The 17760-nt window shown below is 35.9% G+C and overlaps 1 protein-coding gene and 1 long non-coding RNA gene across 3 annotated transcripts in view; one reads left to right on the top strand and one right to left on the bottom strand.

The window, feature by feature from the left end:
* The window catches only part of LOC115987995 (ankyrin repeat-containing protein NPR4-like), a 33741-nt gene extending 17813 nt beyond the window's left edge, over positions 1–15928 (top strand). Inside the window, exons 2-3 of one of the 2 annotated variants that reach the window (XM_031111616.1) lie at positions 15190–15618; positions 15707–15777. In XM_031111616.1, the coding sequence (XP_030967476.1) occupies positions 15190–15618; positions 15707–15730 (453 nt within the window). In that variant the 3' untranslated portion in view covers positions 15731–15777. Of the gene's footprint in view, positions 1–15189 lie in introns of both variants that reach the window. The other variant, XM_031111615.1, reaches the window with a different exon arrangement.
* Positions 15929–16243: 315 nt separating this feature from the next.
* LOC115987666 overlaps positions 16244–17760 on the bottom strand; it is a 1970-nt gene continuing 453 nt past the window's right edge. Inside the window, exons 2-4 of the long non-coding RNA XR_004091177.1 lie at positions 17254–17326; positions 16609–16692; positions 16244–16521 (exon numbers count right to left, since the gene is read on the bottom strand). This is a non-coding gene — a long non-coding RNA (uncharacterized LOC115987666). The remainder of the gene's footprint in view (positions 16522–16608; positions 16693–17253; positions 17327–17760) is intronic.

Raw genomic sequence — 17760 nt, 5'->3', positions numbered from 1 at the left:
CGCAGCAACTTCTATAAAGAGAAAGATGAACTAGGGAAAATTGTCTTCGGTCATAATATACATGTAACAATCGAGTGCAACAACCTTTGCATCACCTGTGACAGCCCTTAAAATATTCCTTATATATGTTTAGGGTTGTGAGAAAAGAAACCCTACACAGATACTCATGGATATGCGTGAAATCAGATCTGGAAAATCTAATTTCATAATTCTCGATAGATACAGCTTATGTTGAGCTGCTATCAAGATCCATCATTAAACCTCGATAGATATGAATTTGTCGAGCTATCTGTCGAGCTTTAATGAACATCATTTCCTCACTTGTTTTTTGGACAAATTTGCATGGCTTTAATACTAAATTTGAACTCTTGTTCCTTAAAATACTAAACCCATCCTAGATCTACCCAATTACAAGTAAAGGCGTTTTGTCAAAGAATCAGCCAATTACATCAAAATTACCCTAACATTCTCACAAAAAGACTCAAATCGTGCATTCTCAAACTCCTTGCCATGGTCACTTCTTATCTTGACAATTGGTACCCCTTTCTCGTTTTGAAGTCTCTTACAAAGATTCTCCATCTTCTCACATGCTTCCGATTTCTCTCTAAGAAATTCCACCCATGTGTATCTTGAGAAATCATCGACAATGACCATAATATACCATTTTCCTCCTAAGCTTTTTGTTCTTGTGGGCCCCATTAAATCAATATGGAGAAGCTCTAAGCAACATGATGTAGAGATCACATTCACCTTGTGATGATTTGCCTATGTTTGTTTTCCCATTTGACAAGCGCCATAAATGGTCTTCTCCACCTCTTCGAATTTCGGGAGCCCCACAATGACTTCAAGTTTGGACACATTCGCCACTTGTTTGAAGTTTGCATGACCAAATCTTTGATTCCAAAGTTCCAACACATCGACTCGTGCACCCCTATAAGAGATATTTGGTGTAGTAACTACTCCATAGCAATTGTCAGTAGTTTGATATCCCTCCAAGACTTGAATCTCTACTTCATTTATGATCACACACCCCTTCTTTGAGAATTGAACAAGAAAGTCCTCATCACATATTTGATTGATGCTCAAGAGATTTGCCTTAAGCCCTTTAATGTAAAGAACAACTTTCAATAGAGGTAGTCCCTGTATCTTAATAGTCCCTTTGCCAAGAACTTGAGCATGGTTTCCATCTCCAAATGTTACATAGTCATTAACCTTCTCTTTGAAAGACTTAAATAGTGATTTATCTCCTGTCATATGACAAGAGCATCCACTATCAAGATACCATAAACAAGAATTGAATACCTTCAAAGAGGTGTGCACAAACAAGCAAGCATGAGATAAGCACTCTTGACCTGTAAAAAGAAAATCATCTTCACTTTCTATTCTCTTACTAGATTGAATTTTCTTTTTAAGGTGATCAATCTTGTCACACAATATTCTATTTCTCCTTTTATACTTCTCAATCAATGAATTTGACTCACATAGACTGTTGTGTAAGACATGATTCTTGTGTTCAAAATACTTCAGCATATGAACAAACACTCTAGCATGTTTCTTTGTTTTTAACAACTCTAGGAGTTCATTGTTAGGAAAATCTTTAAAGATACTCATAGAGCCATTATCACAAACATTTGCACTACAATTCAACATAGCCTTTTCCATAGCTTCATCCATAGCTACAAGGGGTCTAGGATCACACTAAGAATATAGAAATATGTCAAAGTGTACCCGCTCTAATACCAATTGAAAGCTCACTAAGTGTGTAAAACACTAGTGAATGTTTAGACCCCTAAATACAAAAACACCGATACAAGCTTATATTCAAACAATATATGTGCGGAATGATAAATATAGGCAATACCCAAATATCAAACTACTCTAAGCCATATTTTAATCACAACACAACAGTAATTAAAAGCAAAGAGTAAAGGATAAAGAGAAGCAAACAGAAGATAACACCGGCACGTTCTATCAAAGAGGAAACTGAAGAACTAGGTGAAAAACCTCTCCACTGCCCTCCAAGCGGTAAAATGATTCACTAGAAAATTAGTTGGGATACATGAATAGCAATAGACCCTTCAAGCCTAATCTATTCGATGTACCTAAACCCTCCAAGCTTCTTGCTCCAACAGGGTTACGCCTAACCTTGTCTTTTCTAGCTTACCGGATCCCTCAATAAGCCCATTGCATCAACCAATATGAATTGACTCTCTCTTGAACTGCTTCCCAATACACCAAGAACCTTCTCACTGCTCTGAATGCGGTGAGGTAAGGATTTGGCTTAAGATCCTTTCATGGGTGTGACTATGGAGAGGATGAGAATAGAGGAATTTGGAGAATCAAAGGTAAAAGATTGTAGATGAATCAATCTTGTTTTTTCTCTAGGGTTTATCTCTCAAAATTCTCTCTAGAAGCTCTTTACATTTCATGGGTATAAGGGTATTTATATTAGGGTATGAGAAGGAATGTGAAAAGCCACTTTTCAGCAAAACAGGATGCACTGGTGAGTCACATGCAACTAGGACAAGTCACGAGTTCCAGCTGCCAGATAAAAGAATGGCTAGACTGTACTTTTTGTCCTGTAGTGATCCAACTATCCTCACCCTTCAACTTCCTGGATGCTTCACACGTGTGCTGGATTCTGGCGAGTCACCACTTGCGAGTCAGTCGCGAGATGCCTCTTGATGCACACACTTGATCAATTCTTCACACTCTCTTACACACAACTCTTAAATTATTCCCACCTAAATACAAGGTTTCTAAATGTTAAATTACAAGCAAATTTAGCACGGAATAAAACCAACACATAGTTGAATAAATTCAACTTTACAGTTTGAACTCTTGACTTTACTCCAACTTGTCTTTCCTGTAAAAGGTAATAAACAAGAACTGTTACCCGCACCATCTGGAATACCTAAACATGTCATGAATAAAAAGCTAAAGAATTATTTCATTCATAATGCTACCGAAATAGATATCAACATAATCTCAAAAACAGCGTGTGAAGCCAAACAAATATACATTTCAAAATATATCACTATTATCAGAATCAAGGTGCATTTTAAAACTGAAACCACATACAACAACCCAAAAGTACATCAAGCATGTAATGCTATCTCATAATTAAATAATGATCACTATGAAAAGTAATAAAATTGTCTTTCACCTCTCACTGAAGAACCAAACATATGCATCAAAGCAAAAATATCTAAAAAAACTCTGCCCCTGTCCACTAGTACCTAATTTACTCCTCTTTTTTTATTTTTATTTTTTATTTTTTAAGATGGACAAAGGGATCAAACATCGGTATTTGAAGGAGCATCATCACCGTCTAAAGCGCTAGGCGCGCCATGCCCATCATCACTGTCAGTATCATCATCATTGCATCTAAGGGTTCATATAACACATGGAAAAACAAGGAGTTCTCTAGCCAACTCGCATGTTGAGATGGTACATCTAGTGCCGATGCCATGATTATGGTTCAAGGGGGCAAGATTAAAAGACAATATTAAAAAAAAAAATAACTGAAAATTAAACGTAAACTATAGTTAGACATCTAAGTTAATTCTTTAAAATAAATTGTGAAAATAATTCAAGTTGAAAATATTAGGAACATAGAAATTTACTTGCAAAGTTTTATACATCTTTTATTGTCTTGATTGCTTTTTAAAATATAAGTTAAACTCAACTTTTTATCTTTTTTTCAAAGTATTTAAAATTTGTGTTCATAACAAAATCCCATAGTTTGAAACTGAAATGTCAAGAAATTGAGGAAAAAAAAATTGTGTAAAATGTAGGACTATCAATTGAAATGCCATAAACAAATTACAAAATAAAAGAAAACCCTAAAATGCAGTGATTGTTATTATTATTATTATTTTGCTAAATTTAAATGCTAGCTAATAGACAAGACTAGTCAAAGTGGTGTGTGTCATTGTAAGGGAAATTTTTCCCTTTTTTTTCACTTTTTTTTTCTTCTACTTTGTGTGTCAGGTAAGCAGTAAGCTTTGCCATTTTCCCTTCATTTCAGCGGTTTGACTATCTGCTTGTTGATAGTAAGAAGAGCTGAATTGAAGTGTTGTTTCACACTTCCTACAAAAAGTGTGCTAAAAATGACTTATGATCTTTAAATCAAAATCAGAGTTGATAGTTTTTGAAATACCATGAAGCTTGGATACATCCCTAAAGTATACATCAACAACAAAATAGGCTTAAGAATTCTTGCTATAATGGAAAAATAAGCCATCATCAAAAATCTATCTACAACCTTTATGTTGGAGTCCTTGTTTCTTTAATTTCGTGGCAAACTGAAAACAAAGTCTAACCTGTTAGCTTTTCATAGAGCCTTGGGAACAAGTAATGGAGTATATCATTCGATGTACTTGCCATGACTCTTAGGAACCTGGTAGGTTCTACAACTACTCACAAGACATAACATTATGTGCCAACTTGGGCCAATAGAAGCTTTCTTGCACAAGAGCAAGAGTTTTATCCCTCCCAAAATGTCCTATAAGACCTCCATGAGTTTCATGAATAAATGATCTTCACAAAGATCATTGAGCAATGCATAATTGGTTATCTTTGGAAGAAAAACCTTCTTACAACAAGAAATGGTTGCTTGGAATCTTAGAGAAATCCTTCCACACATTTCCAAAGTTAGGATAATATTTATTCAACTCCTTGACAACTTCAAAACTGTTGGGAAATTTAGACCCCGATTGATAGAATTAACAAGTTTTAAATCCAAGTTGTTAATTAGATTTATTATGAATAAAACTTGTTAAAACAAAGAAACATCAATATCATGTCAAAATCATGCAGCGGAAAAATAAATAAGATAAGATATGATAATCCAGGAAAACCAATGAAATAAACAAGTTTCATAGTAAAAAATTTGGGGAGAAACTTTCCCGAAAAGAAATCCACTATAGTAAAGAGAAGTTTCAGATCTAGTACAAAACTTTTGTCCCTAGACTCTACAATCCTTGTAGATGAACTTACAGTAGAAACTTTCTACTGCTTCAGAACCTCTGAACTCTTCAATGTATGAACACCACCCTTTTTGCACGGATCCCAATACGTGACTAACCAATTATGCACGGCTTCCAGTGCGTGACTAACACACCAACTTGAAGAAGATGTTGGTTGCAAAGTTCTTCAATTCGTCCAGACGATGAAGATCATGAAGTTGCTTGGTCATAAAACCCTACGGTATATAAACACAACAACTTCTTGAAGAACTAGGGCAAACTAGGTCTCCGGTCGCACTCTTCTTCACACTTGTGAAAATTTCTCTTGTGTAACTTGTGTCACCTTTGATGTCCCTTAAAATAATTCTTATATATGTTTAGGGTTGTGAGAAAAGAAAGCTTAAACACATACTCACAGATTGGATGAAAACCAGTCCTGAAAAACTGAACTTCATAAACCTCGACAGATACCTATCTGTCGAGCAGCTGTTGAGCCACGGGATTCAGACAGCTCTTTAAGCCTCAATAGATACTAGCTGTCGAGCTAGCTGTTGAGCTTTAATGAGCAGCACTTTCACACTTGATTCTTAGACAGACTTGCATGACTTTAACACTTGAACTTGAAACAAGGTTTCTTGAAACATCAAACACTTCCTAGATCTACCCAATTACAAGTAAAGTGCGTTTTGTCAAGGGATTAGCCAATTACATAAATATTGACATATGTTCCTAACATTGAATCACATATGTCCTAACAAAAACCTAAAAACCTAATACGTGTTCCTCTATAGTTTGAGCAAAGGATGCCTTCTACTTAATGTACCTGCCACTTAATTTAGATTACCGGACCTATGCTTGATAGAGAAAAAAATAAGATTAGTCAAATTCAACCCATTTTGCATGCTGATCAGGAATCATACCTACATGCAATCCTAAGTAAGCACGAATTATCTGTAAAAATCAAGAGAACTTTGAGTTTCAAACTCTAGATCCATACTAAATGTAAAGTTGTGATTTACAATTATGTGTTTTGTTTGCTTTAATTCAGTGTCAAATTTGATTGTAATTTTGTTTAATCATTTCCCTGTATTTTTTGTGAGATTTAATGTAAGGGCTATGTGTGAGAGTTTGGTGAAAAATCTTTGAAGAAGTGGTTTTCGTGACTTGACTCACAATTGACTCGCGACTGTTGACCCACGAAACAGGCCACGTGAGAAGTGACTCACGACTTGACAGGTTGGATTTTGCGAGTGACTCGTGACTCAGGCCAAGTCACAAGTGACTAGCGAAACCCACTACCTATTGCTTTTTGGATTGTAACTTTTCCCATTCTTTACCAACACTATATAAACTCTTATTACCCATGAAATGTAAGAAGAAGAAGGAGTATTTGTTGAAGAAACTTTTGAGAGAGAAACCCTAGCCAAACGCTTGAGAGTTAGAGATTGTTTTACCCCAATCCTGTACGTCATTTCTCTAAAGTTTCCATCTGCTCCGACCTTTCCATCTACACATTTTTGAAAGGTTCTTAGTCCAAATACTTACCTCACCCATTCTAAGCGTTGAGAGAAGTTTTGGTGCATTTGGGAAGTATTGGAAGAAGCCATTGAGTGGCGGATGCAATTGAGCGCAATTGCGGGATCCAAATAACTAGTGAAGACAAGACTCCGAGAAGTCCATTGGTAGTAGGAGCTTGGAGGGCTCAAGTATATTGGGTAGATTAGGCTTGGAGGGTCTTTTTGATATTCGTGTACTCCAACTTATTCACTAGTGGGTCGATTTTGAGTTGGAGGGCTATGGAGAGGTTTTTCGCCAAGTACTTCAGTTTCTTCTTCTATAACACATCTCAGTGTTATCTTGTGTTTGCATCTCTCTTCTCTACTCTTTAAGCTTTACATCTATTGCTTATTGTACTTGCTTATGGCTTAGAGTAGTGTTTTGGTTTATTGTGCGTGCTTTACTCTTGTTCCGTACTTAGATAAGTTAGAGTAAAAACAATTAAGCCGTAATTTAAAATTGGGGGTCTAAACACGTATTAGTGTTTTTACACTAATTGAGCTTTTAATTGGTATCAAAGCAGGTACACTTTTTGGATTTTGTTATCTTTGTGTGATCCTAGACGCCTTTTAAGATGGATAGATCTCAGTCCCTTAACGCACCTCCTTTTTTTTATGGGAGTAACTATGCATTTTGGAAGGTACGTATGCATGCTTTTCTATGTGCTATTGATGAGACCATTTGAGATTCCGTGGAGAATGGGTGGGTGAGACCAACTATACCCAAGATCGAGTGGGACAAGGCCGCACTTGCTTTGGCAAATGCCAATAACAAAGCTACTAATGCAATTTTTTGTGGTGTTTCTACTAAAGAATTTTAGAGGATTTCTCATGTGAAGACTGCTAAAGAGGTGTGGACTATGCTTGAGACTACCTATGAGGGAACCAAGAAGGTCAAAGACACCAAATTGAAAATGCTCACTACTCGATTTGAGGAAGTGAAGATGAGTCGTTTGACTCATTCTATGGGAGACTCAATGAGATTGTGATTGCCAAGCTCATTCTTGAAGAAAAGATTGAGGATGCCAAAGTTGTAAGGAAAGTCTTGAGATCCTTACCCGAAATCTTTTGAGCCAAAGTTACCGCCATTGAGGAGAGTAAAGATTTGGATGAGATCAAGATCTAAGAACTTGTTGGCTCTCTTCAAACTTATGAGCTCGAATTGCCCTCTCATAAGTCTAGCAAATCACTTTCTCTCAAAACCTTAAATGAGAGAATCAGTGATTTCTCGGATGAGGATGATGTTGAAAAAGGGGTGACATATCTTGCAAAGAACTTCTAAAAGTTTCTAAATATGAAGAACAATGGGAAGTCTTTTGGCAAAGGAAAATTCTTATCCTTTAAGAATGACAAAAGAGACTTCAAGAAGAAGGATGCAAAAGACTGATAACCACCCCAAGGGATTGTTCGCTATGAATGTAATGGTCATGGGCATTTGAAGGAGTGTCCAGACTATTTAAGAGGAAAGGGTAAAGTGCTAACAACTACCCTTAGTGACTCAAAGAGCTCAAATTATGATTTGGTTGAAGAACTTAGTGTTCACTTCGAGGGTGAAGAAGATGAAGTTTTGGATGATGAGGATGTGTATCTCAATGAAGGTGATAAGAATCTTCAAGATGTGTAGGACGTATTGCTTGAGGATTGTGGCAAATATGCTAAAGTTGCTAAAAGTGCAGTCAAGTAGATGAAGAAAATTGAAGAAAACACAAATCCACTCTTGCACAACTTAAAGATGCCAAGTGTGAAGTTGAAGAGTTAAAAGAAAAGCTACTGAATGCCTACTCTAAGATCAAGTTTCTCGAACTTGAGGTGATTTAAGCTAATGTCAAAGTGGAGCACATCACAACCAAAATGCTTGATAGTGTACTTTCATCTTTAAAGTTTTCCACGGACAAAACCGGATTGGGCTACACCGGTGAAGAAAGTTTGAGTGGCGAACCAAGAAGGGAGATGAAGTTTGTATTGGCAAAGGGTGTAGAGAAGCCCAAGATTGAGATACCTATCATTGAGAAGAAGGACATTGGGCCAAAATCAAAGGAAAAAGGGAACTCATTGCCTAAGAATCAAAGGGGACCTCATGTGAAGCATTTTTGTCATCATTGTGGCATTCGAGGGCATAAAAGACCAAATTGCTTCAAGCTTCATGTTCTCAAAAGGGTTGACTCTCTGTATGCTCAAGAAAATACAAGAAGAATGCCAAGAGGAAAGCAAGCTAAGGGAGAAAATGATGGTTAACTCATTGGAGATGTCATGGAAATGCTTAAGAACATCTCATCTTACCTAGCTAGCTTCACCCCGAGGTTTGAGAGTTATGTTGGTCGTACCCCTCAGTCTAAGGACCTTACCCAAAGCACCCATGCGGTGTGGGTGAAGAAGGGTACTCATGCATGATTATTCACCATGTCCATGCATATATACTTCCAATGTATTAGGGTCGTAGTTTCATGTATCATGTCATAGGTATTCTTCTTGCTTCAATGCTTCCTTCCTAGCATGTTTCTTTTAATGTTTTTGTTTTGATCTTACTTTATTGCTTTGTTTTTGAGTGAGTAAAAAATCCAAAAACTCATAAAAAAGTATAAAATCTCAAAAGTTTGATCGCTTGTATTGTGTCATGTCACATATTGAGTTTGGCCTAGTACTTCTATACTAATGGCGTAGTGCATTTACGAACTTAGCTTGTTATGTATGCACATTTTAAGTGTGAGCAATATTTAGTAATCTTTGTTTGATTATTATAAATATATTTTTAAGCTTGTCATGAATGTCTAGCCAATAGTCTTGTTTGATCTTGATACATGCATAGACTTGATCCTATATATCTCCTCACATTTATTTTTATGTCAAAAAGCTCTTTAAACGTCAATCTCTAAAAAGAGTAAGAGTTGAAAAAGTCTTGCTTCGAAAACTAGTTTGACTAGGAAAAGGTGGAGCAAAAATGTATTGAAAATATTTGATGCCAAAGGCAAGGCTTATTTGTCAAAGAAATATAAAAAATTTCATGGCATCGTTGCTCAAAAATTGAGTTGTATTGATAAAAAAGTGTGAAAATGGAAGTCAAATGAAAAGGTTTCAATCAATGTAAACACTTTGGTGAGAGGTCATATATGTTCATTTCTACTAGCGAGATAGGCCACTTGACTTCGTGTTATTTGTGTATGACATGATTGAATTGATCATTGAAGCTTCATACTAGACTATGGACTAGTTCATACTTGATTCACACACACAAGTCTAATGTTCAATGAATGCCTATTTCATTTGTGTGATTGTATGTGTTCAAATGTGATTTGTGTATGCTTAATTGCTTGTTGATCAAACCCCAAAAGATTTTTGAGTGTTTCATGCGTTTCTAGAAGTGATTTTTGTGACTTTAGTGTTAAACTCTATTTTTGGCCTTTTCGCAAATGCTTTTGCGAGTGGCCCCCAGTAGAGAATTTCTTAAGAAATTTTTATTTCTTAAAAATTTCAGGCATAGAGTTTCGCGAGTGCTTCGCGACTCAAACTCGACCGGTGAAAATCTGCCTTGTGCATCTGCACTTTTCACAAGTAGGCTCACGACTGGTTTGCGAGTCACTGACTCGCGAAATGTAGAAAAAGACAGTTTTTAAAGGCTCGAAAATTTAGTTTTCAAAACATATTCTCTTTTTGCACTCCTTGACTCCCTCTCTCCAAAACATATTTTTTCTTTCTAAAACCATCAAACCCTCTTGGATTTCATCTCTAAGACTCTTTCAAGGTATTTCTAATCACTCTCAATCTTTCAATTCTTTGTTTTTTTCTTTGAATTCATAAAACCTAGGGTTAGGTTTAGTTTTGTGTTTGGGTTGGAAAAACTTAATTTTTTTGCAAAATTTTTCATTTTTGTTGATTGGGCTTAGTCCCATTTTGCTTGTTGGTGATTGTGTTGGCCCCATGCGGCATTTTAACATGTATTTAGGCAAGATTTTCACATGTTCATGCATTGTTCATCACATATGTATAGTGTGTGCATTCTAGGTGTTTCACAAAATGCCTCTATGGTATCTTTTTATCCATTTGGACTTCAATGAGTACCAATTTTTGGGGTTTACCATACTTAGTCGTAGTTAACATGTTTTGATCATTGGTTGTGTGTTTTACGCACTTTGCCCCATGAGTGCTTGTTCATGCATTAATCATGCATTGCACATGCATACTTGATGCACACACCCTATCATGTGACATGTTTTTGCAAACATTCATGCTAGTTAAGTCTTTTTAGACCTTTTAGCACATATAACATATTCATGTGTCTTTGTTATGATCATTTGATCATATTCTAGGGCATTTTCCTTTATTTTTGCTTGTTTTTGGACTAACTTGCATCTAATCAAGTTTGTTACCTTTTTGTATATGGTTTGTGCTTATGTGGCTATTTTGTAGATGCCTTGTAGATGCCTCATTGATCTTCACGCGATAAAGAACCTTTGATTGATCTCACTTCATTTCTGATATAAAAGAGAACCTGCCAATTGTTGATGAACTTTGATAACAAGAGATTCAAGACTCTTTTGTACTCTTAATCCTTTAACAACAATTTCAAGAATGCTCCAACTGTGGTAGAAAGGATTGTGAGGTTTGATACATTGGGATCAACTTTTATCCCTAAAATCTTTGCTAACAAAGATTGGGCTAGCTTGTTTGGTGGCTTTGAAGATCCTATTAAAGAATTGGTCATAGAATTCTACTCCAACACATGGTTCATTGGAGCTAAACTGAAATGTTGGGTTCATCGAAAAGACTTTGTCATCACTTTGGACTATGATGACAGATAAATCATCCAAAAAATGTGGATACATCCCATTATGATGACAGATTGGCTCTCGTTGTCAAAATTCTTGAGACTTTAGGTGCGCACCATGAAGTCTCTTCCACATGTACATCAATTGGTACTTCAAGATTCTAGCTGGAAATGAAGACTCTTACCTTGATCATGCATTCAAACTTGTACCCTTTAACCAACGTGGGTTTTATTAACCTTGGAAGGGCCAAGTTCCTATGTGATCTCATTAATGGAGCTCAAATTGACATTTGTGCTCACATCTTTCAGATTTTGGGAAGAACTGCGGGGCAATTAGCTGCAAGGACATGTCTACCTTTCTGTAGCCTCATCATGAAGATCATTACTCTCAAGGGCATTCATCCTCCTAAAGATGGAACAGTCTTGCCTTGTCAAGGTCCGATTTCCTTGTACTCACTCCAAAGCCGCAAGGTTCACTTCTCTGTTGAAATGGCAAAGAAGAGCCCCACTAAGCCTTCAAAGAGTGGATTCTCCTCTCATGTCTCTCCCATTGAGAAAAGCTCAGTTGCTCCTAGTGTCTCCAAACTTCCTGAGACATCTCCTCCTCACACTTTGGAGCTTCAACCTTCCAGCACTCACTCTCAGCGATCATCTTTCCCTTACGTAGATAGGATGATGACTTTGATGGAGGGTTTACATGAACGCATTTTTGAACTTGCAAATATCATGTATTCTCATAATAATCATGTTCAGCTTTGCTTGACCACCATTAAGACACAGTTGGATGAGATTCAGCGCAAGCTTAAGGCTAACCTTTAGCTATTCGCACCAAAAAGGGGGAGAAAGCTTTTTGTGAATTTTGTGAATATATCATAGAGCAAGGGAGAGAGCATCTCAGAGTAAGGGGGAGTGCATATAGAAAGGGGGAGCACAATGAGCTCAAAAGAAGAAAGCTAACCTATAGCCACACAACTTAGAAGTTCTAACATATGTTTTCTAATATGTATGTTTTTTTTTTTTTTTTTTTTTTTTTTTTTTTTTTTACTTTAAACCTTTTAGTACTCTATTTTACTTTAGTTTAAAACTCAGTTTACTTTAGTACTATGTGTTCCTTGGTTTTTATAGCCGTTTCTTGATGCTTTTAGTTATCTATTGCTTCTTGCCTTAGTTTCTTTAATGCATCTTGTTCCTGTTGGACATGCAATTAATTTCTGCACTACTCTTAGTTGGTTGCGTGTTCGGATGATCATGTACTTGTTAAATGTTCATTATGGTCATTTCTTAATGATTGTTCTTGTTTAATCAAGTTACGCTATATGTTCTTATATCTCTTGTCCATCTTAATCGCATTCTACTTGTTCTTTATACTTGCCTTGTATTCTACTTGTCTCGTGCTTGATGAAGTTATTTGCCATGTGCAAGTGTTTCAGGATACAGGTGTGTATGGTTCAAGTGCTTCACATATTTTAGATTTAGGTATGAGTGAGTTTTGTCTCTGTTCCTACACTCACATTTTAAGTCTAGAGTCTGTTTAGGGGTTTTGTCATGGAATAGCCAAAAGGGGAGATTGTAAACTTGTGATTTACAACTATGTATTTTGTTGGCTTTAATTTTGTGTCAAATTTGACTGAATTTTGTTCAATCATTTCCTTGTATTTTTGTGGGATTTAATGTAAGGGCTGTTTGTGAGAGTTTGGTGAAGAATTTGTAAAGAAGTGGTTTTCGCGACTTGACTCGCAACTGTTGACCTGTGGAACAAGCCATGTGAGAAGCACATGCTAGAATTTGAAGAGACATTGATAGGCTGGACTTCACGAGAGACTCGCGACTCAGGCCAAGTCGCGAGTGACTCGCAAAACCCACTACTTGTTACTTTTTGGAGTGTGAATTTTTTCATTCTTTACCAACACTATATAAACCCTCATTACCCACGATCCTTTACATCATTTCTCTAAATTTTCCATCTACTTGCACCTCTCCATCTACACATCTTTAAGAGGTTCTTAGTCCAAACACTTACCTCACCCATTTTAAGTGTTGAGAGAAGTTTTGGTGCATTTGGGAAGCATTGGAAGAAGCCATTGAGTGGCAGACGCAATCTGGTGGATGTAATCTGGCAAAATTGTGAGATCTAGATAACTAGTGAAGACAAGACTCTGAGAAGTCCGTTGATAGCAGGAGCTTGAACGCCTCAAGTACATTGGGTAGATTAGGCTTGGAGAGTCTGTTTGATATTCGTGTATTCTAACTTATTTACTAGTGGATCGATTTCGGCTTGGAGGGTTGTAGAGAGATTTTTTGCTGAGTACTTCGGATTCCTCTTCGATAGCACGTCTCGGTATTATCTTGTGTTTGCATCTCACTTCCCTACTCTTTAAGCTTTACATTTATTGCTTATTGTACTTGCATATGGCTTAGAGTAGTGTTCTGGTTTATTGCACATGCTTTACTCTTGCTCCGCATTTAGATAAGTTAGAGTAAAAGTAATGAAGTCGTAATTTAAAATTGGGAGTCTAAACAAGCATTAGTGATTTCACACTAATTGAGCTTTCACTAAAAATAGCACTAACAATTAGAGAGAATTAGAAGTTATTCTACCCAACAGATGAGCTAAGGAAGAAACGTATCTTAGCAGAGGTTTTGAAACTTCTAACAGCTAGGGGAGTGGGGTGTTTTGATTGTTGGGGGGGGGGGGGGGGGGTGTTCCCCTTTATTTATAGAGGCATTGGGAAGGCTCTAGAGCATCTGGAAGTCAGCACACGAAATGGTTGAGGCTTATCTTGAAATTTTCAAGATTTGGATGAGAAACGGGAGTAGAAAACATAAACTAGATGAGACTAGACCCCATATGCTAATCGTCACATGGAGGGCCATCCCAAGTTCCGATCGACACTTGGGTTTTAGACTCCATGTCCATCACACTTGCTTGTTTTGCACATTTTCGAGTGATTTTCTGAGCTAAAAATTGTATTTGGACGAAAAATTGTTACACTTTCAAGATAATGAATGTTCCAAAATGATAATTATGATTTTTATAATGATCTTCACTGAGAAAATTACTTAGATCACATTATCTATTGTGTTCTGCTTTTATCGTACTATGAATTTAAATTCAATGCACTAAGTCACATATTAAAAAATGGACTCAACTAATCACAATTCTCCACATAATTAATTTGAAATAGTTATTTTTAGTGTCCAATCAAAAATAATTATCAATAACCTTGTGTAGCTCAGCCTAAAGCCAGTCAAATGTACATTAACTGTTGAAGTTTAATCTTGTGATATCTTCCCATCCGATAATTTGATTAAGACAGTCAAATGTTGTGATCATTGAAAACTCAAGATCATTTCCATAAAGTGTGATTGATGATTTAATGGTTCAAATTACATTTTTACACTTAGTGTGAGAAATTACCAATTTACTCTCCCCAGGTTAAATTAAGGTTACATAATGGGGTGTCTACAATGCACTATAATGGAAGTTAGAAGTATACAGACCGCTTCAAAAAAGTATAATATTGATTCTCAAAAAATAAAAATAAAAAAGCATAATATCAATCGAACTCACCCAAAATAATAAAATGATATATTTGTAAAAACATAGAGATAAAAATTACTTTTAGAAATTTTTTAAGAGACAAGAATTATCTTCCACAAATTCCAGAGAACAGCTTCTACATTAAACCACATTACAAACAAATTATATATTCCCACTTATTGTGTTGATTTGCTATTAGTGAATAAGTATTTTTGAAGCCATCATGACTAGTCTTCCTATCATATATTGCCAAGATTGACTAGGTAACAAATGATATGGATCCATAGGCAACATCACACACTACTGCATCTTTATAATCTGAGAATATTCATTTACAAGTTTTTAATGAAATCACTGCAGGCGGTGGAGAGAGTTGTACATCCAAAGTGTAAGGAAGAGTTAAATATAGATTGCCAAAAGCCTCGCGAACTCTTTACTATCACCCACGAGAACTTGATGAGAGAGGGGGAGAAATGGGCGCAGGAGACAGCAAGATCCTTCACTGTTGTGGGTACTCTCATCGCTACTATTATGTTTGCTGCAGCCTTCACTGTTCCTGGTGGTAATAATCAGTTCACCGGCATTCCCATCTTTTTAACGCAAAAACAGTCAAATCAATCTTCCAAGTTCTGGGTTTTTGCTGTCGCTGACGCAATTTCTCTCCTTACCTCCTCTACTTCGGTATTAGTGTTTTTGGTTATCCTTACATCACGTTTTGCTGAAGAAGATTTCCTCGTCTTGTTGCCCATAAAATTGATTGTTGGCCTTTCCACTCTTTTCATTTCCGTTGTAAGCATGTTGATCGCCTTTTGTGCTGCCCTTCAGCTTATGCTAGACGTAAAGGCAACGTTTATAATTTGGGTCTACACATTGGCAGGTCTTACAATCCTTTCATTTGTAGCATTCCAGTCTCCACTCTTTCTTGAGATCTGCCGTTCCACAATTAAATCGGAATTTCTCCCCAACAGGAGAATTCAGAATTGGTATTAAGTATACTGCAAAGCCACCTTAATTATGGGATTATTTGCCACATCTGATGGCATGCGGTAAAAGACTACTTCAAGGACGCATTGTATCACTTCCAGAATTACATTTTTAGATGACTGCTTTTTGATTATTGATGAGATAAACTTGGATTTATTTATTTATTTTTATAGATACGGTCAAAACTAAGAAATGGCCTCTCCAAGAAAAAAAGAAAATTGCATACTAAATACCTATAGTGCAATTGACAAGATTAAATTATCATGCTTTAAAAAAAAAAAAAAAAAAAAAAAACCCTAGTTTGTAATCCATGGGATTCATCAAATAATTAACGATATTATTCAATAAAAAAACCCTATTTTTATTATTCAATATTTATAATACAAAACAAAGATATACAAACAACCTTTATGTTTTTTTCAAGTAGTTCAATTACATACAACTAATGGACAATATGCAACAAATCAATTAAATAGGCAGCAAAGACAAAATTAGTTTAATTTAATTGGTTCATTGGATTTTTTCATGGTAATCTATATGTGCATTATTATACTCCAACGGAGACATGGATGTTTTAAGAAAGAAATATGAAATATTTATTACTAAAAATAAAACTGGTTTAGTGAACAAGGAAAACACCCTTACCGCAATGTGATTGTAAACCGGTTTCCCATGAGCTGGCCAAGAAGAAGTCCTTCCTTAACATAGCTGGACAAAAATGCAGCTATAAGACACGTATGCATCACGCAACAAAAAGGTCAATAAAACAAAGAAATAAGAACTCATTGACCTTACCAAAAGTCACCCACTTTGATATATACCAATCAACCTTTCATTAAGAGCAGTTAATCTACTTGCATGCTGCTTGAAAGCTGTTACCTGGAAACACAAAAAAGAGACTACGCTAGTACATCCTTCTCCAAATGAAGTATTAATGTAACTACTTAATGACTTCTTTCAGCCACCACTAAATGGGTCATGACCTTGTTCTATTCACCTAAGTGGGAACCTAAGAGTGGTAGCTTGAATACTTAATCAAATAAATAATAATAATATATGTAGAAGCTATTACTATTATTATGAAAAAGAGAAATTCCCATGCACTTGAAATGCAGATATGGAAAATCGACTATTCCCATCATAATGATAGATTCCCACTCAATTGAAATTTAAAATAAATCCCAAGTGTAATTCTTTGGTACCTTGTTATGACAATGAAGAGAAGCTTCAAACTTTTCTCCAGTGTGATCATTGGAAAATTCAATTTGCCAACCTATTTAATCTGCATATCTGATTAATCCGCAAATTTGACCAAGTCAACTTGTAAACCTTGACACAGATAAGCATCAATTAAAATACTTTTATGAGAACAAAATGCCATTTGAGCTGGGGCTCATTGGCAAAGCTTAAGCAATTTCGAATACAAAAAAAATTACATACCTGGATGCCAAGCATCTTTCCTATCACTCCTAAGGCCTCCTGTGTGTCTGTGTTCTCCTTGTAAAGATGAAACCTGAGAAAATCAATGTGGTAATTATCGACATTAGCATAGTAAACTCCTTGATTTTGTTCGAAACTGCATTAATTTCATATGAATCTGCCTATATTTTCATACAAATCAATCGCGAATAAAAGCATTCCCTAATGCCTTTGATCTAGTCATTCATATTACTTGTTCATCCACACAACTAAGCTTAATTCAACGGTCAAACTAGTTTAGTCAACCAATCCATTATCGGAAACGAAATCAATACAAAGAAAAAAACAAAATCGTAAAATTCAAATGTTACTCTCCAATCCAACGAATTCAAACGAAAAATCCCGAATCCAAAACCTAAAATTTCTACAGATTCAAAATAAATCTCATTAATTCCATCCAAATCAATTGCGAAACCAGATCCTCAAGAAATGAGACGGATCAAGGTAAAAAAACATTTTCTTAGGAAA

Source organism: Quercus lobata, chromosome 4 (assembly GCF_001633185.2).
Source record: "Quercus lobata isolate SW786 chromosome 4, ValleyOak3.0 Primary Assembly, whole genome shotgun sequence".
Taxonomy (NCBI): Eukaryota; Viridiplantae; Streptophyta; class Magnoliopsida; order Fagales; family Fagaceae; genus Quercus; species Quercus lobata.
The sequence above is the reverse complement of the archived record's forward strand: the minus strand, read 5'-3'. Positions and strand labels throughout refer to the sequence as shown.